General features: G+C 43.7%; 1 protein-coding gene across 1 annotated transcript; it reads right to left on the bottom strand.

Moving 5' to 3' along the window:
- Positions 1-1,353: 1,353 nt before the first annotated feature.
- Positions 1,354-12,128, bottom strand: Bmp2 (bone morphogenetic protein 2). Its single transcript, XM_021193195.2, has 3 exons — positions 10,935-12,128; positions 9,517-9,866; positions 1,354-3,362 (listed from the first exon to the last, which is right to left on the bottom strand). Exons 2-3 carry the CDS (start codon positions 9,857-9,859, stop codon positions 2,521-2,523), a joined length of 1,185 nt encoding a protein of 394 aa, XP_021048854.1. The 5' UTR covers positions 9,860-9,866; positions 10,935-12,128; the 3' UTR covers positions 1,354-2,520.
- Between the last annotated feature and the right edge of the window lie 12,660 nt (positions 12,129-24,788).

The raw sequence follows: 24,788 nt of genomic DNA, 5'->3' as shown, positions 1-24,788 counted from the left end.
GCAAGGCAAGTGAATAGACATTTGCTAAGTGATTTGACTTATTTTTGATAGTACAGATGAATTTTTCTCCATCCTAAAAAAAAAAAATAGTGAGAGAACACCTGAACCACTCCGGGTATATACCAATGACATAGTTCCATTTACTGTGACGTCTCTCTCTGAACCTAAATGAAAATCGGAAGTGCTGCCAGCTACATAAGTAACTTATATAATCTTCACATAGCTATGCATAAATTAGAACATGTACACACGATATGCATATATGTGTATGTATATACCTATATGTCACATGGGACCTGCTGTGCTACAAGTAATTTTAGCCGAGAAAATCAAGACCAATGAAGCAGAAAATATGTACTGGATAGACCTGCCAGGGGATGGGATCCTTATGGAGTGATCGCACTCCCATCTGGAAGTCTTGGAGATGCAAATAGGTGGCTCATTCATTTTATAAGATATTAAGATTGTAGTTTGTTACCAGTACCCATGGCAAGCAAGAGACATTAGAGAATGACTGAAGGACAAAGAGGACAAGGCTACCCATTATTGCGTCTAATCGTTTCTACCTGTGTCAAAGCAATGGCTAAAGGGATAAGGAACGCATCCAAAGCTAACCAAGGTATTCATTTAAAACAAGATCCTCAGAACCTCAAGGTTTCTGAAGGTAAGTGTGCTTAAGGTCATTGCATGGAAGTCCTTGGGAAGAATTTAATTATAAAAACCTGTCTTGTAAGCACACCGCTTTCCAAGTCAGTTCTAAGGCACGGGTCAGGAGAGAAGGTGAGACCTGGGCCTCAACCATGACGGAGGACTACAGGACACACACTCTGGAAACTGACCTGAAACCCTGCCAGGAACTAGCACTGTGGATTCCCCAGTCTGCAAACAGTCACAAAGCCCTCCCTCCCCAGGTTTTGCTTCCAACTGAGCACCAAAGCTCTACCACTGCAAAGGGCTCACTCTCCAGAGCCTCATCTGACTTCACTCTGTTCGGACATCTGGCCAATTGGTAGATGTGCTACAGACACTGATCAGACATTCTTTAATTTTTTTTTTTTTTTTTTTTTTTGACACTGTGGCCTCTGTTGTATGGGATATCATCTCTGGAACTTTACCTTGGGTTCTGCAAACTTTGCTTTGATTTAGGCATCGGCTTTCTCTCACTTTTCCCCCCTGCTTATGAAAACTACTAACTCATTGGTACGTCCTTTGGTTCAATTGGGATTTGCTTAGAAATCTCCAACCATTTAAGTCATGCCCCCAGCCCCCAACCTTGACATCATTCACCCCAGAAATGAAAATGCAAACACAGGTAGACACTGCAAACACAAACAAACCATTTGCTCTCACGGGTTAGGTTTTATAGGATGAAATGCCAGAATTTTGATATTTATTATCTGAAATGGGTTTAACATTTGGAGAAATATGTTCAAACACATATCCCTGGAAAGAAAAGCAAGCTGACAGGTCAGAGAACAGGGTGCAGGCAGGAAACATATGCTCGATTTTGCTGCGTGTCAGGCAAATGTAGAAAATTGGGTGCTTTGGAGAATAAAGAGATTGCTGATAGGGTAAACACAAAATACAAGTCAATTTCTGCTTCTTTATGAGGGCCCACAAGATAATCAATTGTACACATATATGACTACAATGTTAATAAAGAAGAAATATTATATTTTATTTAGTACTTTGGCCAGATCAGCCCCCTGGAAGGGGTCATAGGCTTAAGAAAGAACAAGATGCCATTATCACTTCCTGACATGGTCACAGTTTTCCTAATTATTTCCACTGGTCCTGCTTTGTTCTTGCTGCAGGGAGGTGGTGAGAGCTTTTCTATCAGATCAGTAATGTCTGGTTCTTATCCAAATATTCCCCCTAATAAGAATGAAAGTTCTCACGGATTGGACAACCACTCTGCAACATTCCTGAGAATTGAATAATATAATAATCTTGAAAGTCAGCAAAGTGGATTATCCATTTTTTTTTTTTGGACTTGAACTTGTGAACTTTAACAGTAGTGCTGCAAAAAACAGACAGCAAATGTGCAAGCACTTTGCTCAGTAACCTTCCATGTAGACTTTGCATCTTAAATACACACAACTGAAAAACAACTACAATTATTTTTGAAAATTATATACAAACCCGATATTTCTTCTGATTACATATAAATACAAATTAACTATTTTTTCCCTAAAAAGTGGTTATAATAGTAAATAAATACAAAATAACTCTGACCATTATACTTCATGTGCTGGAGTTGAACCCATATAAAATGTACAACTAAATACATTTTAAATCTTTAAGGAATAATTCTCTGATTAAAATATTTGTTTTCCCAACTTCTTTTCGTAGATATAAATATATTTCCAAAATAGCTGTGTTTTTTCCATTCCATTCCATAAATAAAGTCTTCATTGGGAAATATTAAAGTGTCAGCTGGTTTTTTGGGGGACAGGGGGAGTAGGGTTTTTTTCTGTTTCTAAAATATATATATTTATTTATTTATTTATTCTTGTTGTGCTAACGACACCCGCAACCCTCCACAACCATGTCCTGATAATTTTTTAGCACAACCTTTTCATTTTCATCTAGGTACAACATGGAGATTGCGCTGAGCTCCGTAGGGACACAGCATGCCTTAGGGATTTTGGAATTCACAGAGTTCACCAGAGTCTGCACTATGGCATGGTTAGTGGAGTTCAGGTGGTCAGCCAGGGGAAACGGACACTCCCCGTGACAGTAAAAGGCATGATAACCCGGAGGTGCCACGATCCAGTCATTCCACCCCACATCACTGAAGTCCACATACAAAGGGTGTCTCTTGCAGCTGGACTTGAGGCGCTTCCGCTGTTTGTGTTTGGCTTGACGCTTTTCTCGTTTGTGGAGTGGATGTCCTTTTCCGTCGTGTCCAAAAGTCACTAGCAGTGGCCTTATCTGTGACCAGCTGTGTTCATCTTGGTGCAAAGACCTGCTAATCCTCACATGTCTCTTGGAGACACCTGGCTTCTCCTCTAAATGGGCCACTTCCACCACAAACCCATGGTTGGTGTGTCCCTGCGCGGTCCACCGCATCACAGCCGGGGTGACGTCGAAGCTCTCCCACTGACTTGTGTTCTGAGTCACTAACCTGGTGTCCAATAGTCTGGTCACAGGAAATTTCAAGCTGGCTGCTGCAGGCTTTATAATTTCATAAATATTAATTCGGTGCTGGAAACTACTGTTTCCTAAAGCTTCCTGTATCTGTTCCCGGAAAATCTGGAGTTCTGCAGATGTGAGAAACTCGTCAGTGGGTACAGAGCTTAAATTGAAGAAGAAGCGTCGGGCCGTTTTCCCACTCAATTCTGGAAGTTCTTCCACGGCTTCTAGGTTGATCAAGGTGGAGAGAAAAAGGAAAAGCATTTGGTAAGAGAGCCAATGGCAACTTAATTCCTTATGAGCATTTAAAACTTCAGTGCATGGTTTAAGTTAAACTACATAAAAATCTGCAACCAGAAATTAAAAATGTCAGGCCTAGAGATACAATGTCTGCCCCTCTGTCCATGGCCCTGAGTTTACTGCTTAACACTATAAAAAAAAAAAAAAATTAAAGTGAAAACAGAGTCTCTTTTCCCTTTTCTATATGGCCACATTAATTTTGTAATTGCTATGCTTTTAATCCAATATATGAACATAGCTTCTAGGTAGCTATAATAATGGAGGAAATAGTCAAACACTTCTTTGGAATTCACAGACTTTAAGGGGAAAAAAGTCAGCACTGTAGTTAGTAGACGGCTAATGACTGAGGAGCAGAGGAAATTACTGTATTTCTTAACTAAGAAAACGAGCTTTAATGTCAATCCCTTAAGCAGCCTGTGCAAACATTACTCTACAATTTAGATGATTTACAAATCTCAATATACAGATTTCAGCCCCTTAATTAAAGACTTTGAAATTCAACATCAATGATGACATTTTGCAAAGCACACCCTACCATTTTGCTCAGAACTCTAGAGACAAAGGCATTCACAGGGATATAGTTCTTCAGAAAGGTATGGGGTGGCACTAGGTTGCTGTAGCAATTCAGGATAACGAAATCACTTCCTACTTCCTGTTCTCTCATATCTATCTCATCCTCATTCCAAATAACTTCCGTGTTAATACAGCAGTGCTTAGACTTTGGCCTGCACATGAGCTGGTCTGGGAAGAGGCCTATGGTCCTGCATTTCCATTAAGCTCTTAGGCAAGGGATGCTATTGTTTCTGGACCACACAGAGTCAAGGTTTAAAAGGATGCTTCTCATACTCAAGAGTGTATTGATAAAGGAGGAGTCTTTTAAAGAAGCCTTAATGTTGGCCAACACATAAGGGTTCAGTCTATGGTAAGCCAGCCAGGGACTCAAAGTGGGGCTTCTAAAGCTCTTCTCTTTGGACATGAAGATTACCAGACCAAGCTGCGATTCTTTCATAATCCTCTTGCATCTGTTTGCCAAAAAGTTCTTGGCGATACCTTTGGGGAGCCATTTATGTTCTGAACTCCACTATCAGTTAATGGTACTTTAGGGCAGGGGCATTCCTAGAAAGTATGAAGGACTGTATTTAGCTTCTGTTATAAAAAGTCTTTTGTCACCATTCTGGTGTCCCTTAATGTTTCTGCCTAAAGCAAATTCATCGGTAGAAAATGTAAAACAGTAGCAACATCCCATAGACCCTAATCACAGCAAATCACACTGGCATCTCCTGACTTTGGCATGGTGACATGCACTTTATTTCCTGTACAGACAGAGTATAAAGGCTGATTACCCAGGGCCTTTCACACGTTGCTACATCAGTCAACAACAGGGCTCAAAAAACAATCCCAATGGCAACAAAATCCCGGAATCCCAATCCACAGTCAAAAAGGAGCGGGGGAATGACAATGATAAGCACACACACACACATGCACACAAACACACACACACAAGACAACAGGGCAAAAGAGAAGAGGCGAGACCCAAGATAAATAATGAAGACAGGTCATTGAAGTAACAGAATAATATCTCACCAAGAAATTAAGCCAAGTTTGGACCATATGAAATTGTCATCTTTCAACTGCAAACATAGAAACAGTACTCCCTGTGGCTTATCACTCTGGAAGTAAGAAGAATTTTCAAGACAGAATAAGTGGCCTTCACAGAGAACAATATACTACTCAAGACGAATGCCAAGGGAAAGACCACTCTCTAGTCTTCCAGCAGCTTTTCCATCAGCCTACACCTTGGAAGATCTTATCCCATCCTTTATACCAAGGTATCAAACATGACTGTTCATTGAAATTATACAGAGAAGTCAAGAATTTACAGAAGACCTCAACAAGGAGGCCAACTGCCCAGGGTCAGGACACACAACACCTTTTCTACTCCAAGGGACATGTTTCAACCTCTTCTTGAGGGTGGGAAATTGAAAATATCTTTTAAATAAAGAAAATTATAGGAAAAGACCTCTACAAGTTATCACAGCAAACCTGGGGTTCTGAAAATACAGAGTAGGTAATGTACACTTTTTGGAGGCTGGAATAGCTGTTAATTCTCTGTAAATAGCCCTTGTTGAATCAGCTGAACTTGCTAAGTGATTTCAGGATTCTGACCTGTCTCCAACCTGAGTCTCAGCCTCCTAGATCTTACCAGAGGGAATGGTGGCTGCCACACTGCCGGAAAAGGAAGCAAGTGGGGCAGCCATGCATTCTAGGCTCTTCTAGAAACAAAGCCCAGATTTTATGTTGATTATTCCTCTACCTCAAAATAACCCAAAAGACATGGCTAGGGCCACTTCAAAGAAAAAGGAACAATATGATATAAAAAGTCACCATAAAACATTAGTTCCTATGCTGAATGCTTTCTTCTCTTTCTTTTCCTTCCTTCCTTCCTTCCTTCCTTCCTTCCTTCCTTCCTTCCTTCCTTCCTTCCTTCCTTCCTCCTTCCTTCCCTTTCTCTCTTTCTTTCTTTCTTTCTTTCTTTCTTTCTTCTTTCCTTCCTTCCTTCCTCCCTCCCTCCCTCTCTATCTCCCTCCCCCTCCCCCCTCTCTCTCTCTGCCAAATCTGGAGTCATCACCTTTCTATGAACTCTCTTACAAGGAGCACATTAAGAAGGAGCCATGATTTTCTCCATTTTGTGAATGAAACAGTTGAGAAGTCAGATAGGTTATGTGACTTCTCTTAGGTCACAGAACTGTTAACTTGAGTGTACTGCAATGCCCAAGTTCCAGCCACTGGAAGATATTATCTAATGTAGAAGAGAAATAAAATCCTAAGCAATACTACAAATCACTAGGAATTGGTACCTGATACCATGGTAACTGCAGATTGAGTTTTGACCTAAAGATCAAAACATATTGCGCAGCACCCTTTAGATGCAGACAGAGCTAAATGAACAGAAGATTGAAGGGACACAGCCAAATGGGACACCAGATCTTGTTTAGATCCTGCTCTCTGTGGCTACTTGTTTGCCCTAAAGTAGGGCGAGTTTCATTTCAAAAGTTATCATTAAGCTTGGAGGATTTTGCAACACTTTTTGGAGAAAGCATTCCTCCATCAAAACAACAAGAAGCCTAAGGCTACTCCAGATCAGCAGCTGCATCTCACCACTGCAACAAGATTCTAGGGGCTTTGGGCCACACTGTGATTTTCTACAGGGCAAAGTAAATGACATGCCAAAGAGGAAGAAGAAAAGGTTTAAATACAGAGAATTAAGGTTTAATTTTTAAGGCAACAAAGGAAGTGGCAGGGAAGGAAAGCAGGGTCTGGTAGTTGCCACTAACCTGACAAGGTCCCTGTTCTCCTGAACACAGGTTCTACAGGGGGACCTGCAACTCTAGGAAGGGATTCTCTAAAGACCAAGTAAAATGCCCCAAGGCACTTGTAGAGAGGACAAAAGCAGATTGGAGATGTCAAGAGGATCCTCTGACAAACAAGAGATACTGAGAACATCTGTGGCAAGGAACATCTGTAAACTAGGCAACTTTTTTGCTCCCCCCCCCCCCCGTCTTTGTAATCACACTGCAACGGCCAGAGGTAGACAGGAGTATTCCTGGATGCCTGAATCCAACCCCATGCTGGAATTTAGGATGGACCGTACTTTAGAGTTGTACTTTGAAATATCCTAGCCTGTGGCTAGTTTCTAGGCAGTTGCACTTCTGCTAACAGGATCTCCCCCTCTTTGAAAACTTTAGTCACAGGGCCACGTAGTTCGTTTATTCTATAAAGAAAAAGAAAGACTGTGCTCTTCATAGTCAGAAGCGCAAGCTTGGGACCCCTCAGTACATGATCAGCCACTATAGGAGAAGTCTCTGTGGGGCCAATGGAGTCAAGCAACTTCAAACAGTTTCTCAATGGCAGCCATTTGGGGAAGGTCTTCAGTGACCTTGGGGAGGGGTTGGAGGGTGGTGATTCAGCAAAGCTTGGGCTCTCCTGGATAAAAATCTATGGTCTTAATGTTCAACAGGAGATTTTTGTCTGGAAGACTCTGCCACCGGTTGAAAGACTACTATGGTATGCTTTGTCTCACCGTGCCATTAAGCCACCTTCTAGAACTTACAAAGAAGCCTACCCGGTAACACAGGGCTTATTAGGGTTTTTCTAGTGGCACAAGGATGCTTAAAAAAACCAAACTCTAGGTTACTCAACAATGTGAAGTGTCTTTCCAAATGCCATGTGTACCTGATCATGACCAAAAAGAAATGGTTTTCCTGAAATTTACAGTAAAAATTACATCTAATTGCACCAAGATATAAAGTTAGTGCAAGTTTATTTTAAGCAAGTCGATAACTTCTATACAGTTTTACACCAGAAAAAAATCACTTTTAAAACCACATATTTTTTTGCTCATGAACTGACATTCACTAATTTTTAAAACAAGACACACAGACCTTGCTTTGTCTGTGTTTTTATCAAGCTACTTCCAAAGGAAGAGTAAGAAAAATGTAGATTTTTATTTCATTCAATTGGATTTTTGAGTTTTAATTGACTTAAATGATTCTTTTAGCTTAGTTAAGATAAAATACCTCCTTCATTTTTTTACAGGTCAAAAATAATTTTCACGTTAGAAAAGACTAATAAAGAAATACATGAATAAATGGTTTTCTTGCTACATCTCCAGAGGCAGTGGGGAAAACAGTTGTGCTGCTGGCTAGTGTGTTTGTTTGTTTGTTTGTTTGTTTGTTTGTTTGTTTTGATCTATAAAAACTTTTTAATGAATATTAACCAGGAGAGCTTAGCTAAGCCCAGAATCACCTGGGGTTGGAAGGTGGGGGTGAACGCACCTGAATCTCCCAGCTCTCAGTAAGCAGACCTTGAGGAGCAGAATGTGGTCTAAGCTTTGCTCCCAGAAAGCCCTAGATGCCAGTTTTAAAGAGTTGGATTTCCAGTGCCCTTCATAACCATTGGCTGCCTCAAGACAGATACATACATCTCTTGCTCTGTCACCTGCCGGTGGGACTTTTTCCTATTATCTCAAGGTTTGAGTCATCCCTTCCTGGGGATGGGGGTTGGGCTACCATTTCAGAGCCTAGATTTCTACTTAAAATGTATCCTCTCAGCAAGGCAAAGCAAAACTTTAAAAAGGGAACTTCTCTCCCAGCTCCCCACTGTTCTATAAATTGCAGCTCACTGACAGACAACTCTGAATTCTTCTAGAACTTGAAGGAACTGATGTTCTACGGAGAATGCATTAAGTCAAAAGCACATTTCAAGTGACACTCACAAAATTGAGCTAGGGCGTGATTTTTTTTTTTTTTTTTTTTTAACTAACTGCTTTCAGAACATCGATGCAAGAGGCTTCAATAGGACCTCTACAGCCTTTCTAACCCACGAAATTTCAGATGAAATAAACAACATTCTACCTTGGTAAATCATATTCATATATTTGTTTAAAACCCCATTGCCTTGCCTAGGAAGGTGGCAGGCAGTGGGAGAAAAAGCTTTTATCTGAAGGCTTCCTGTGTCTCCACTTGGAGACTTAAGATTTAAGCAAAGAATCGAAGGTCATTGTGGAAACAATATGATGAATTGTGGAACTGATCTCCCACGGGGATTAGACAGGGATTCAAAAATCTTTCAAACTAGGCCCAGATGAACAGTAAATCTGAATGCTTTGAGGCCCTGAATTTGATTTGTTAATACTATCTCTGAACATTCTGCCCTTGGCTCTGCCTAGCTTAAAACTCCAGCATGAACACAAGTCACAGATCTGAGCTTCCAAGCAGATTTAAGGAGCCCCAACTCTCTGCCTTCTGTGGAATTCTCGCAGGCTGAGCTGACTAGGGGCTAGTCTGTCTCTCACCCTCTTTCCCATCGCTCGATTTCCCTCCAGTTCTAGGGGGAGGAGCCTGTCTTCTGGCTACTTGCCAAGAAAGGGTGCGGACTCACCAGTGGGGAATCCCTGGCTGGGGCCACAGAGGGGACGGTACAGAAGCCGAAGGACCGTCTACTGTGCTAGCGGAGGCCCGGGCTGCCCGCCGAGTCTCCGCCCGCCCGCCGTCCCCGCCCCGCCACCCGCCGCCCGCTCACCTTCGTGATGGAAGCTGCGCACGGTGTTGGCGCGGCTGGCTGCCCTCTCCAGCCGGTGGTCTGGGGCGGGCGCTCCTGGCTGGCCCGAGTGCCTGCGGTACAGGTCTAGCATATAGGGGGGCACCACGACGTCCTTGCTGGGGGTGGGTCTCTGCTTCAAGCCAAACATGCTGAGCAGCCTCAACTCAAATTCGCTGAGGACGTCGTCCGAAGGCCGGGACAAGGGTCGGCCGGATGCCGCGGCGAACTTCTTGCGGCCCAGCTCCGGAATGAGGCCGGCCGCGCCGCCCAGGAGGACCTGGGGAAGCAGCAACACTAGAAGACAGCGGGTCCCGGCCACCATGGTCGACCTGTGGACAGGGCCGACGTGAGTCACCCACGTTCCCCGCCCAGTCCTCTGCCCGCCCCCGCGGCCCCGGCTCCCATAGGGCTCGCTGGCCTTCTCCAGGATGCCCTCCTGGCATGTCATGTTCGCGGGCTACAGCCTGGATGAGTAAGAGGATGGAGGACCCCCAAGTCCCAGCTGGACTTCTTACTTGGGGCTTGGTCTTAACTCCCAATTAAAAAAAAAATCATTGACCTTCTGTCCCCTTTTCTTGTGACGCTAGCTAGGAATGCCGGTGTCAGAAAGCTGGGAAGTCATAGGTTGGTTGGACACTGCATCCCTTACAAACGTATACTGTGCAGCGCTCATTTGTACATTAATAGACACAAATGCACAAGTGACTTCCTTAGAGACGCTGCATACAACTTCCTGGTAGTCGAGCATATCAAACTTGTAGATTCAGTAAGCGCTAAACTCAAGATTACTACTAATGATGCCACTTGCAAGTTGTGGCCTACGCCCCAAACTTTTTAAGGTTGACCCACAGGCCACCCTGTCCCCCTTCCCCAGACCCCTGTGCAGTCAAGAAATCCATGCACCTTCCTGCAATTATCTAAATAGATAGTGTTTATGAATGCACGTGTAAGCTATGACACATTCGCACAGTCAGTAAACACACATGGAGAACCCCAACTTTTAGTATCTTCCTAAATGGGACCTAGTTCTTAAGGATAGCCAAGGATCTCTAAGACTTGGAGTACTTACTGGTCAGCAATGAACTAGTGAAATCCACTGGCCACACTCTCTAAATGGATTTCTGCATTTTTTTTTTTTTTGAAAGCCCAAAACAGCCCTTATAATGTATTGAAAACTTGGGGAGGAGGAACCAGCTGGAGGAAAGTCGCAGGCCAGTGGGCAAGGCAGAGAGGGATCTGGGGTTTGGAATGCCTGACCCCTCTAGGAATCCGCTGCACGTGCACCGGGAGAGGGTATGTTTACGTCCACTCCACTCTACCGGTCCTCCCAGGCGCCGCCGGGCGGGAAGCGGTGTCACCCACCAGCCAGCCCCGGGTCCCCGACCCGTGTCCTCTACCTTTAGGAGACCGCAGTCCGTCTAAGAAGCACTAGGGGGCACGTCCATTTAGAGAGTCTCCACATGGAAAAAGCTCTGTCCGAGGGACCTGGAGCAGCAACCGGGCTTCTGTTGCTTTTCTTCGCGTCCTCCTCCTTCTCCGGGTGTTCTCCCCGTAGGGAACTGTGTCTTGGGGTGGGCCCAGCGGGCTGAGGAACAGAGAGGTGATCGGGCTGGAGGCGGCAAGACTGGATCCGCCTGGCGAGGACACCGGCGCGAAGTGGGGAGCCCAAGTCACTCTCCCGGCAAGTTCAAGAAGTCTCCAGCCAAGTGCTGACACACAGCCTCGAGCAGGGGGAGGAGTGCGGGGCCGGGATGGGAAGGAGAGGCTGAGGCAAGGCTGCTGCTGTCGTCGGCCTCAGGGACCAGCGCTGGCGGGGCGCGGGGCAGGCTCCGGGACTCGCCGGGCGAGGGACGGACGTTCTGCGTTAGCTGGGCCGCGACCCATGGCTCGGAGCAGCCATCGTGGGCGATGCCGGGTCCGGGCAAGGGCGCAGCGAAGATCTGGGTGGCGGGCGGGCCGCCACTCCGCATCCCTCAGCCTGACTCTGGCGCACCCCCATCAGCGCTCGCCAGCGGAGCCCGCACAGCTGCGGCGCCCCGGCGTCCTGGGGCTCATTCTCGAGACAGTCCAGCCGCGCGTCCCGGGTTGCCAAACCGGGTGACCTCGAGCTCCGAGCCCTCGGGCCAAGTGTCTTGTGGCAGCCTGGGGTCCACTCACTCTTCCGCCCGCTCGCCTCGGGCGCTCACTCCTGGGTCGGAGTGGCCCCGCATTGAGGGTAAGACTGTGCTCCGGACTCCCGGTTCTTAGCGTCGGTCCGCGACTCTAGCTTCTCCCGGACAGCCGAGGCCACAGCGCCAGGCGCGCACAGTCCGGAGTTACAACCCGTGTCGTGCCAGTCACTCGAAGCCGCGGGTGACCCTCGCGTCTCTCGCCGGGAGGGCGTCCGGTGCCCGGTGTCGGCTGAGGAGGCTACGTCCGGAACTGCCAATCCCGGGCGGGCTGTGGGAAGCGCAGCGGCGGCGGGCGCAGTGCGAGCAGGGCTCTGCGCGGCAGGGCGAGGACTCCGGCGGCGACGACGGAGGCGCCGTGGCGCGGCGCTCGCGGCTTTTAAAGGAGACGCCGCCGCCTGCCGGCTCCCTCCCGGCCGTGGCTGAACACCTCCCCCTCGGAGGCGCAGCGCGCCGGGGATCCCCGGGCGGGCGGGAGCGGCGCGCAGGGGTGTGGACGGCGCGCCCTGCGGGGCGGCCGCGGTGGAGCGGGGCGGGGCGAGCCCGCGGCCGCTAAGGGGTCGCGTCCCGGATGAGTGTGAAGCCGACCCCCGGGACCTGGATCCGCGCCCACAGCTGCCTGTGTCTTGGGCAAATCCAGGGTCCGCTCGCCTCTGAGTTCCCCCACTGGACCAATATTCAACTTGAGTTTGAAGTTTTTAGGTAAGAGCACATTAAAAAGAAGAAAAGAACTTACAAGTTATTAGACATTTTGGCAAAACTGTCAGCAAAAGCTTCTGTTTTGAATGGTGAGAAGAAAATGTCCAGAAATAGCAGATACACATGAGTGCATTATTACATTTTATAAATATTCATGCATTTATATGCACCCATGAGCATATATTCAAATAAATGAATCTAATAAAAGACACACATATTATATATATATATATATTTATGTAAATTATAAAAATACGGGTACAGGTTTCTGTACATAGATACACACATGTAAGGTGGACGTCCCTTCCAGAGGTGTGTCTGTGTGTCCATATGAGGGAACAATGGGAGGTAACAGAAGTTCTCTTTATAGAAGTGATCACTTTGATACTTGTGATATTTATCTTCCCTCCCACACCCACCTACTCCAGAGTCAGGTAACAAGGCAATTCCCATTTGAGACCTTTGAATTTTCTCCCTGGCCCTCTCCACTGGGTCTCCAGAGGCAAGACTCTGGCTGTGGCCAAGCCAATTTTCTTCCTCAGCTGGAATGTCCCCAAAGCTGCTGAGCCAGGATTCTTTTTGAACTCTTTCCACTTCTCCCTACATCCAGGAGCCTTCATAGTACCACCACTGACTGCCCACAGGACCCCCAAAGCTATGGGCTGAGCATTCCTGTAGAAGACCAAGAGTGGTAACATCAGGTTCTGAACCAGATCTTTCAAGTTTGCAAAGCAAAGACAGAGAAAGACCAGAAGCAGGGGCTTTAATAATTTCTTACCTGCGTGTACTAGCTTTTCAGTTGGGGAGCAAAAATAACTCTAGGTTCGTTCACCTAAATCGGATTAGCAACCCACAGAGGGAAATTAGGCCCTGGCTGTTTCTAGAGCTGTAGAGGTCAAATAAGGTATTTTGAAGGAAGGCTGTCTACAAGGGAAATTAAAGGAGAGGAAGGGATAGATCCAGCAATCTGCGATTAGCTACTGTATTACTTTTTAAAACGTGTTGCAGAAGTTGTCACTCTGAATCATGAGACACCAAACAAGACAGCAATAAAACACTCCACTCCCGACGTGTAAGTCAAAAGGGCTGATCGCCTCTGAAGCCATTTCCTTCCCTATCAAGTTTAATTGAGAAGTTAACAATTGCTTCTGTCATCGGGGAGGCGTAAGGAGCAAAGCAAGAAACTCCGAACCTATATGAGATTTAAATGAGAAAGTTGCCTTTAATGAGGAAGAGAAAGCTGACAGCTGTTGGACCAACCCCAAGAAAAGATGAAAATGAAACCTTTGGTGATGACATCAACAATGCCTTGCAGCTTTGGGCCTCTGGAACACCAGAAGAGAGTTTGGCCGTTTAGGATATCCTTAGTAATCAGGTCCCTGAGGTAAAATGGATGCTTCTGGGCAGTTACTCCACCTTGGTGGTGCCTGCTGGCTTCTTTTTGTAGTCCAGAGAGGTGCTGCTAAAACCCTTTCCCAGGAACTTTTCTCAAGTTTGGCCCAATTTCTCTGAGGAGCACTCGACTGTTGTTTTTTAGAGATGGCTGCCCTCTTGTGGTGGAAATGAGTGTAAACTCCTGGGACCCAGAAGTGGATCCAGCTTAAATGAATTCTCTGTTCTTGGGAATACAATGTAGATGGTCATGTTCAGTCCGTTTTTCACGAAATAGAAATCGTATTGAAGAAACAAATACAGAGACTTACTGCTTTTTACACTCTATGCTGGTGGCCTCCTCCCACTCACAACGAAGAATGTGTGGTTACTTAATACTTTGAGGGGGTAGTATCTGTCATCCCTGAAATTGTACAGGGCTTGTGGCTTTGCTTGATCTTACAATTTATGAAGTCTTTCTCAGTATCTGTCAGTTCAGAAGGTGAGAGTATCTCATCTGTTACAAATATGTAAGGGGTTTCCCAGTGGCCAGGCAGTAATGGGGCAAGCTATGGTGAGAATTACAAGTCTGATCTTTGTAGAAGGTCCAGACACATTGTATCAGAACACAGACTACTGGTTGGGACTCTACATAAAGGAGGCTGCTGCTGTTCTATTCTAGTCTGTTTTTGCCAGTTTTTCAAGTGGTACCTGAAATCCTCATTTGTGTGTGGACATAACCTGGGATGAAATTAAGTACTTAAAGAGTCATACTTTGGCAACTTTTCCTTGAGCAGTTCAGCCCAGATAATGTTTAATTTTATTGCATCCTGCAGCTATTAGCATTCAGCATTGTTCCTACTAGGTGGACCATTATGCAAATTCACATGAAAATAATGATCCCCATGTATTGTAAAGGTCACAGCAGGCGTGACATGATCCATCTACCTTGTAATTGTCATTCCATTGTGACCTGTGGCCACTCCCCTGAGAAACCTCTTAGCCTGTGTATCATTTGCTGCTGATGCGACACCCAGCCTTGGCTCTCCTCACTCCGAGTCTTTCCTAGGAACCAGAAGCTACAGCCAAGAGCAGCATTTGCTCTACCTACGGCTTACCTATTCAGTGTTGGATTAGCCACAGTAAGAATGATGGGTGGAGTGCTTTGGATGCCAAACTAGGCCAGGTTGGCCAAGTCACATTGTTTTAGACAGCCATCAAATCTTATTTAATTACCATATAGCAATATTCTTGCATATATGACCAATGATATTAAAATGTTTTGCTATTGTATTAGGTTGGAAGAGGGAAAGGGGATAGTCACAATCTCCGAAGAGAAAAGAAGAAATGTTTTTTTTTTTTTTAAAGGAGTCAGCCTCAGTATTAATGTTTTTACAGGGTAGCTATGAAGTCACAGTTTTCACCCAAAGCAGCTGTATTGAAGAACCCCTCCCGTATAAGTGTTATAGGTATAGTTTTGGAGATGTGACTGGATCATAAGGACCAGTGTATTTACCCATTGACAAGTTTCAATTTGTAAAGCTTTATGGGAGGTGACACAAGTGTTAGGGAATGGGGAGGGGTTGATGGAAGCAGTCATTGGAGATAGGCTTTCAAAGTTCCTGCCTGTCTCTTCCTGGGGTCCAGCCTGTCACTTCCTGGTTTTTATCCTGTTGTCTCTTCCTGATTTTCCTCCTGTTTCCCTGACCTGGGTTCCTTCCTGTTGCTCTCCTTGCTTCCTGACCACCATAAAGTAAGAGGCCTTCTCTCCCATGTGTCTCCTCCATGTTCTTCCTCACTGCAGGTCCAAAGAAAATGGTGCCATCCACCGTAGACTAAAACTCCCGAAAACATGAGGCAAAATAAATTTCCTCTTCTCAAACTGTTTTAGGTGTTTGTTTTACAACTAAAAGCAAAACAAACAAACAACAACAACAAAAGCAAACTGACGAATACTACCTAGTCTATAAATCTTTACTGAGGATCTATGAACTTCACCACACCGTATTACTTGGATCCGGTGCATAAAGACACATAAGCTCTGTGCATTTATTTAGGAGCCAATGGATGTATGATATGTTCAGAGGTAAAGAAATATAAAGCATAAGACATATGACAAGGCCACTTCAAGAGAGCAAACAGTTGGTGAGGGACTAATGGGAAGCAATGTGAAATTAGTAAGCTTCTTTAGCAAAGACAAGGTTGTGGATTGGATGGGAACTCTCCCCTGAAGGTTCACATCCTTGAATGTCTGTTCCCCATCTGGTGGTGCTATTCCAGGAGGTGGTATTATAAGAACATGAGAGGTAGAGCCTTGATGGAGCAAGTAGGTCACTAGGGCAGTGGGTCTTAAGTTTTTACATCCAGATTCCCAAATGACCAGTGCTCCCTGATCTGCTGAGAAGTGTTCCCACCCATTTTAGTCCTCTACCAGTACAACTTCTCCACTAAGACAGACTGCCTTCTATTGCGAGAGCCAAAATAGACCCTTACGTTGATTCTAGTCAGGTACTTCATCCCAGCCATAAGTACCAGTGACAGCAGTGTTTAGGGGAATATTCAGGTGAATACAATGGCTGGGAGCTGTGGAGTGAGGTTCAGTGGGTGACTGAATAACACCAGCAGCAAAAAAAATTTCATCACAACCATTAATTGTTAAATTTTAGATATAGTTTCCCATGTGTTATTTAATTCAATTTTTTTACAAAAAAATGTTCTTGGAGGGTGTTGTTAACTATATTTTATAGATGAGGAAATTGCTTAGAGAGTGAACACCTTCCCCAAGGTCTTACATCTAGCAAGCAGCTAACATCTGTATTTTTGCAATTGTCATGTTAATAGTTCCTCAATTCCATACAGTGGTAGCAAGCTGGAGTCAAGACATCAGGTGAGTGAGCATGGAATGACGCACAAGACAGTCCCAGTTTGGAAATGGAGTTGGAGTAGAAATCAACCAATATTAGAAAGTATCCTGATGGGAAACGGCAATGGTTCGTTCTAGAGGGGAAGTTGAGACTAGTGTATATAGTTGTGTTCAATGTGAAGGGGAATGGTAGAGGACAGTAAAGTCCCTTGTCTCTGCCGGATCACAGGAGGGGCAATTACAGCTGAAGGACTGTCATGGGCAGGCGTGGAGTGCTGTAAACAGAGTAAATTAAGTCCACCCATCTCTCCTTTTCTTCTCAGCCTTTGTGACTATCTCCTATTGATATAACTTAACCACAAGGGCAAGTATATTAGGAACCTACTGCTGTGTAACGAAAGATTGTAATCTTACTGGCTTAAGGCCCACTTATTATTTCACAGTTTCTGTAGATCAGACAGCCAAGCACAGGTTAATTGGTTCTCTCAAGATCTCACAAGGCTGCAATCAGTGTTGCCCAGGGCTGGCTGCAGTGTCATTTGACACCCCAGCTCGTGTTCCAAGTACCTGTGGTTGTTGGCAGGATTCACTTTCTTCCAGTTATAGAACTTATCCTTGATCACTTCTTTCAAAAAAGCCAGCAGAAGACTCTTTTCTAAAGTTAGAATTACCTTTGAAAGTTTCACCTGATTATGTTAGGCCTGTTCAGGATACTCTACATTTTTGATTAACTCACCTTCAATTGACTGCACGTATGGGAATTTCTTCATTATTGCCACATAATGCAACCCAACAATAAGAATAATACTCTGCCACATTCACAGATACAGTTTACTCTCACGGGTAAGGGATTATGCAAAGTCTACATACCAAACACTCACAATCCCAGTTCTAGTCTGTACAGTTCTATGATTCGGGTAAAGAACAAGATAAAAGCTGTATCTAGAGAAAAAAAAGAAAAACACAAGACTATCAGACATGATATAACTGCAAAGGAAGCAACATTAGGACCTGTAGCTCTTGGCTGATAGTCTGAGGAGTATGAACCAAGAGTCATTATTTGACCAGAGGAGTACCAGAGATGGAGATGCCTATTAGGAACATAAATCTAATGTTTGGTCAGGAGAAGTAGAGAAACCATAGGTTTCATAGGACCAATGAGTATCTTTGGAAATTATATACACAGATGTTTTTATGGGTGGTGCATGTGTGCGTGTGTGTGTGTGTGTGTGTGTGTGTGTGTGTGTTGTGGGGGTGTGTACCCACATGAAAGCTGCCATGTAGGTTGGCAGGGCAGGATATGGTATGTAGATGGGCAGTAGAGATTTGTGAGAGAGAAGAATCTGCAATGCTTTCCAGGTTTTGGACTCCAGATGGCATTAAAAAAGAAAGAAAGAAAGAAAGAAAGAAAGAAAGAAAGAAAGAAAGAAAGAAAGAAAGAAAGAAAGAAAGAAAGAAAGAAAGAAAGAAAGAAAAAAAGAAAGAAAGAAAAGAAAAAGAAAAAAGAAATGGCGCCCCGATGAGTGTGATGTAAGCTCGCAGGGAGACGCTAGTCTAAACAGCCTCACAGAAATCTAGAACAGGCCATTAGACCCTAGCCAAAACCTCAGGTTAGGGATCAGGCAATGGAACTTCAGATTCCTCAGACAGATCCTAACTGTCTGAAGAATGTATTGTTGAGAAGAGATGAAGGTGTTCCTACGAGTGTATTCAGAGAAAGAAAAGTGTCATTGGCTGTTTGTCTTAGAACACATATGATGCAAATCTTTGAAAAGGCTAACATATTGTCCCAAATGATGTCCAGGACAGAGGACCAGGGCATCCAGGGCCCAGCTCTTTGGTGATGATTCTAGATCATAGATCAGAAGGAAGTAGGAGGTCATATGGAGTAAGGGAGATGTGCTGGGGATACTAAACACGGGAACAGGAAGCTGAGAATGGGGAATCTGCTGAAGGGCATTGGAGGACCTGGGAAATTAGGATGGGAATTTAACTGATAACTGGGAAAATGCAGTGCTTCAAGAGTGCCAGTTTTCAACTTAACTAGAAATTTGATCAAATTCTTCTCTACATAATCATTTAAATAGATCTGGTAAAGGCCCTATCTGCATTTCTTCAGTGTTATAGAGACTAATCTTCACACTCCATGGCTTCTTTAAAATCAGCCCTTGTAGTAGAAATCCATTATCGACAATATATTTGCTTGAATGTAGAAACTAATAGTATTTTTCACTTTAACAATCCAAGTTTAAAATAACTTTCTGCCTGGCATATCCTGTCACCTCCCCAGTCTTTCTGTTCCTTAGTGAACAGAGCTATACAGATGTGTGACTCTCTGCAATGGAGGTCTCATCTAGAGAGTGTTGCTGGGGCTTGTTCTTTCATTGTACCTTAACAGTGATTCTGAGAAAGTCTATCACGTCCAACATAGATGTCAGAGTATCCAGAAAGCTCATTATTAAGTAGAATTAAAGTAGTGTCCTATATCCTATGAAGACACAGATTTTTTTTCAGGAGATATCATATGCCTGGAAATTTTTTAGTTCTGATCCGCATTAAATATTATATATTTTCTAGGTCTTTGAACTGAGAACTAATAAGTCAAATGATCAAATGCATTATTTATTTTAGGAAATAAGATTGCATGTGGATCCTGTTCCCTTAACTGGGTTGCCTTGTAGGGCTCAGTGAGAGAAGACGCAGTGACTATCCTGCAGTGACTGATGTGTTTCTGTAGGGAAGGGGAGTGGATAGGATACACAGGATAGTGTATCCTTCCAGAGGAGAGTGGGTGGGGGAGGAGCTTTAAGAGAATAGGACTGGGAGGAGAAGAGGGACTGATATTGGGATGCAAAGTGAATAAGTAAATAAATTTAAAATAAATAAATAAAAAATTAAATTTAGGAAATAAGATTTTGATTCAGTCTGAACTGGTCTTGAGAGACCCTCCAGTACACAGGACCTTCATGCCGGGTGATTTCCCAAGGGTTCTCCCAGGAGACAATAAGAGTGAGTTTTTTCAGTGGTAAGCATCTGACTTTTGATTCATGTTCGTTCCTCTTTATTACCATATTCTTATTGCCCTGTGGTCAGTTCTACTTCTATACAGATTCTGGGCTCCCTGTGTTTCGATTTCCTTTTGCCAACAGGGAGACATAAATAGGAACACAGTACCTTAAATGGGTGCATATTTTTGAGAATAAGATGGCATAAGCTAATAGGATAGAACAGGGCGTGAAAACAAGGGCGTTGCCAGCAACCTAGGCATCTACTTACTCCATTTCCTAATGTGCCTAGATCTCAGCTGATTCCTGGCTCGCTCGCTTGCTGTGAAACCCTGAAGAGTCACTGTCTTTGCCACTTAATCTGCACTGTTTGCCAGTCAAATCAAATGTGCTTGAGAGTCCCACCATTCACTTGTAAGTTTCTGAAATTTATGAACTTTTAAAAAGTATTATTCAATGCTGTCTGTCTGAGGAGCCAAACAGCAGTAAGTCTTAATTTTTTTTAGTTTATTTTTATTTACCAGATATAGCAATTCTATAGTTTTGCCTTTCATAGATATTTATTCAAAAACATAGAATCAAGAACATCTAAATATGTCCCTTCTTTGACTGTAAGCTGTCTAAGGTGAGCAATCTTAAAAGAAACCAGTCAAAATAATTATTAACTGAATTGACAGAATATATTCAAGCCATTGAATGATTTCTGAACACACTACAAAAACATATTCAGCTTATTTTACTTTAGGGGGATGTTGCTTTATTTGTTGATTGATTTTGCTTTGTGGTGTGTGTTTGTGTGTGTGTGTGTGTGTGTGTGTGTGTGTGTGTGTGTGTGTACAGGCTTAGGTGGAGATGCCTGAGGAAGTCTTTGTTGGTTTCTCGGGAACTGTTTTCCTTGTTTGCCCAGACCAGGTCTCTTACTAGAATCTGGACTTGCTGAGTTAGCTCAGCCAGCTGGCCAGTGAGCTGTCAGCATCTGTCTTTTTCTGCCTCCCCAGTGCTGGGATTACTGTTCCGACTCTGCCAGCTTTTGACATGGCTACTGGGATGGAAACATGGATTCCTATGTTTGTAATACACACTCACCAGCTAAACTATCTTCTTAGTCCCAACAGCCAGTTTATAAGTGACACTTTGGTGATTTGCACAATGGTTATAAAGGCTCTTTATGAGTGATTGGCCCTATTATACTTTCTTTTAATAAATAAACAGAATCTGCCTAGAGGAGAGGTGTAAGAAGTCAAGAAATAAAGCAAGGCTGAGTTATCAGAAAAGAACATGAATCTCCAAATAGTAAATGCTTCTATTCTTACTACTCAGCACTTATGAACTGGTACATTTCTAATGATTTAAAAATTGGGGGCAATAAGTTTTTTTCAGTATCAGGGAACCTTTGCCAATCAACCAAAGGGCCATGAGTTGGTTTTGTTGGAGAATTTCTAAATGATTATTTGCTCTTCCCAAAAGTCAGCCTAATGGGAACTAGTACAGCTGTAAGCTCTGGCCGCCACACCTTTCATCACTGAAAATGGTTTGCACGTCTGTGCAACTTCTACAATACAGTAGACCCAAAAAAGTCTCCCATGCCTGGCAAGTTACCCCTCGACTGTCAAGTATTTGTTTCTGTCCACAGGATCATCATGGATTGGACAGACCAAGAATTCTACTCATCTTGGTTACTCATTAGTTTAGTGAGAGAATCTTGCAAAGCTTTAAATTTCAGTTTAAAAACCACTTCAACTCAACAGTAACAGCCTAAGAGAATTACTTTGACCACTAAGTCTTGGTGGGAAAGTACCTTGGGGAATTAAAAAAAAAATTGCTGAATGAGACATTTAAATGACCTTCTTCTCTAATTACTGTAGTCTTTGTTCCCAGAGAAAATTGTGTGGGGTATATACTACCTATGAGATTTTTGAGAAGTATCTTTCTTTTGCGGGGGAGAGCATTGTCTTGCTATGTAGCCCAGGTTGGCGCCAAATGTGCAGTTCTTCTGTGTTGGCCCTGAATGGTAGAATTTCAGACATTTTTCACCAGAGCTAGTGAGAAATACAATATTTCACTTTATGGTGCTTGCTCTGAAATTGTGCAGAAAACCAGATGTAGCAGATGTGTCTCCCCACCGCAGCCCCCACCACCCCGACCTTTCCAGTGTTTCCTTGTCTGCTAAGCTTTTCCCATTTCGCATAATTTGCTCTTCTCACGTGTATGCTGCTGGCCAAGTCCTCAACAAATGACCAGGGAGCATTAAAATAGCAATTCCACAGTAGCTGACCTCCAAAGCTCTCCCTGGCTTAAGGACACATCTGCATCCTTTGCAACCCACTCTCCCTCCCTTCCTCTTTCTTCCAACTTTCTTTGTGTCACTACCTCTAATGTACTTAGACTTAAATTCTTGCCACTGAATCAGAAACAGTATCTGTTCAATACTATATCAAACGAGGTAGTGTTTATCAAATCACTTTGAATTTAAGGTTGAATTATACATTGAAAAAAATGAAAATCATGGATATTTGAAGGCTACTTGCTCTGTTTGGGTCATGTATCCCTTTGCCTGACTCTCACTTTTCCGAGCGCTGCTAAGTTTCTGGAGTGACAAAGTCAAACATGTCAATTTAACAAATCAACCAAAAAGAAGTTTCTACATGGTCCAGAAACTGTGCCAAGAATAGAGTTACCACCTTCACCTGAAGGTCAGGGGATCTCTCCTGGGAGGATGCAACCCTCGCATTGGATCATGAAAACTGAGCAGGTGTTAGGCAGACACAAGGGGGTAGGGAAGGGAATTCCAGGCAGGAAGAACAGCAGGGGTAAAGGCAGAAAGGCATGAAACATCAAGAAGCATTAAAGAAATCATCTGCAATTAAGTGTGACTGGACAGAAGAGGGGAGAGAAGTGCCAGCATTTTGCTGGGCAAAGGAATTTGGTCTTTCCCCCATAGGATCAGCTTTTGCTCGAGAGAAAAAAATCTTGAAGATAGAAGTGGGCATGATGACTTGGAGTAGAGCCAGATTACAGGCGAAGACAAATTAAAAGGTTGTAATTACTTAAGGACAAGATGGGGAGTTTGCACTCAGCAGCAGTGTAAGAGGGTAAGGCTAGAAGAAAAGGAAAAGATAAAACTGGATGGACCTTAACACAGGGGTGAAGAACGAGTTGGAGCAACCTGGTACACAAAATGCAGGAGCACACCCTGCTAATAAATGTACAGAAAAAAATTCTTAGGAAGACCGCATTGCGTCCCCAAATCCAAACTCGATTTCCACAAGGGTCAGTGATGAAGTTCTCTTATGATTGTTCCTTCAAAGCCATTCACAGCAGTAAATGTGTCTTCAAAGGGAAGCCAAGGCGTTTCACCAGGCAGGTCCCACCTTAGGGAGCTATTTGTGCTTAAATAATTCACGAACAAAAGACCCATACACATGTATAAAATGCTAACAGCTGAACAATATTTGGCATGACCCGGGAATGGCAACAATCAGAAGACCAATAAGAAAAACAAATATGATTAAACATTTTGAAAATTAATCTTAGCAATAGATTTGCTTTCCAGTGATTGAGGTTTTACTGATTTGGCATTGATTCAACCAGTTGGAGGTTTCCATGTCTTTTCTTTTTTCCTTTTTTTTTTCCTTTTTTGACAAATAAAGGATTAAATCCCCAGAAAACATATAGACTCATGATCCTTGGATATTTTTGATATGCTGATGAGTGAATGATGATGGAGTCTACAATCATTTAAAGGTGAAACTAAAAATGATTTTACAATTGTGTTATGTATAGATCACATAAAATTATAAGAAAATGTCAGGGGACAAGATTCGGTCTATTTTGAAGTCATTAAGTGTGCTGAGGTTCCCGCCCGTAATGACTATATGTGGACCTGTATCACGAAGTGTGCACCTTGAGTCAGCTGTTTATCTGGAAAAACACAGAAGTTGTCTATTGGTCCTGAAAAACTACAGAGAAAAGCAAAGAAAGGGGCCAAGAACAGCCTGGGAGAGGACATAGATCACACCGTTCACTTCTTGAAAAAGAACCAGGGAGGGGCCACAGGAGTCTCAAATGTTCCTCTCAGAATTCAGAGTGGTTTTGAGTTTCTCGCTTTGCACAGCCAGACGTCCCTGAAGTGGCAGACAGACCCACCCAGAAGAAAGCTCTGTGGCGTGCTTCCACTGTGATCTCACTTGGGTTAGGAATGGATTTTCCCATGGCGATGACAGTAATGTCCAAGCTTCCTTCCCAAAGGGCCTCCTGCATCTCGAGCAATAATAGATAGGGGTTAGCTTTCAGATGACTTGTCTCCATGCTTCATGCTCTCATCAAAAATTGGAAAATACCAACCCCACCATTTCGTTTCTCTCATGTCCACCTTGAATTAAGCCACAAGAGGAACTGATCGAAAACAGATGACCTCTCCATGGTCATCCCCCTGCCTCTTTATTTGACAGTTATGTTTATTGCTTGGATAGTGCTACACAGCATAAGTGCATCTGAGGTTCGCACTTATGTGTTTGTTGTTTGGCTTTCTGCTGAGAAAGCAGGCTAGCTGTAAAATACCTGAGTGATTTAAGAAGCACTGTCAAGATCGATTCTAAATTACCTCTCTAATGCTTCAGACTGTGTGTGAACACAATGCTCTCACGTCCAACTCTACCTAATCAGAAACTGCAATGCACCTCTGATTGCTGTGCTTATTTGTATTAAAATGATGAAATTAGCAAATAAAGCCAGAATCTAATCAAGGTGATGTGACAGTATATAGAATTCAAATATTTATGTAATCGCGTGTATTTATCTTTGGTTTTGCGATTTCTGTACTTTCTATCTAAGTTTGTTCATGTTCTTCGCCCCCCATTGGTCTGAAGTTTGTTTTAACTTATTTTATTAGATATTTTCTACATTTACATTTCAAATGATATCCCAATTGTCCCCTATACCCTCCCGCCATCATGCTCCCCTGCCCACTCACTCCCACTACTTGGCACTGGCATTCCCCTGTATGGGGCATATAAAGTTTGCAAGACCAAGGGGCATCTCTTCCCAACGATGGCTGACTAGGCCATCTTCTGCTATATATGCAGCTAGAGACACAAACTCAGGGGGTACTGGTTAGTTCATATTGTTGTTCCACCTATAGAGTGG

Source organism: Mus pahari, chromosome 3 (genome assembly GCF_900095145.1).
Source record: "Mus pahari chromosome 3, PAHARI_EIJ_v1.1, whole genome shotgun sequence".
In the NCBI taxonomy this organism is placed as follows: domain Eukaryota; kingdom Metazoa; phylum Chordata; class Mammalia; order Rodentia; family Muridae; genus Mus; species Mus pahari.
The sequence above is the reverse complement of the archived record's forward strand: the minus strand, read 5'-3'. Positions and strand labels throughout refer to the sequence as shown.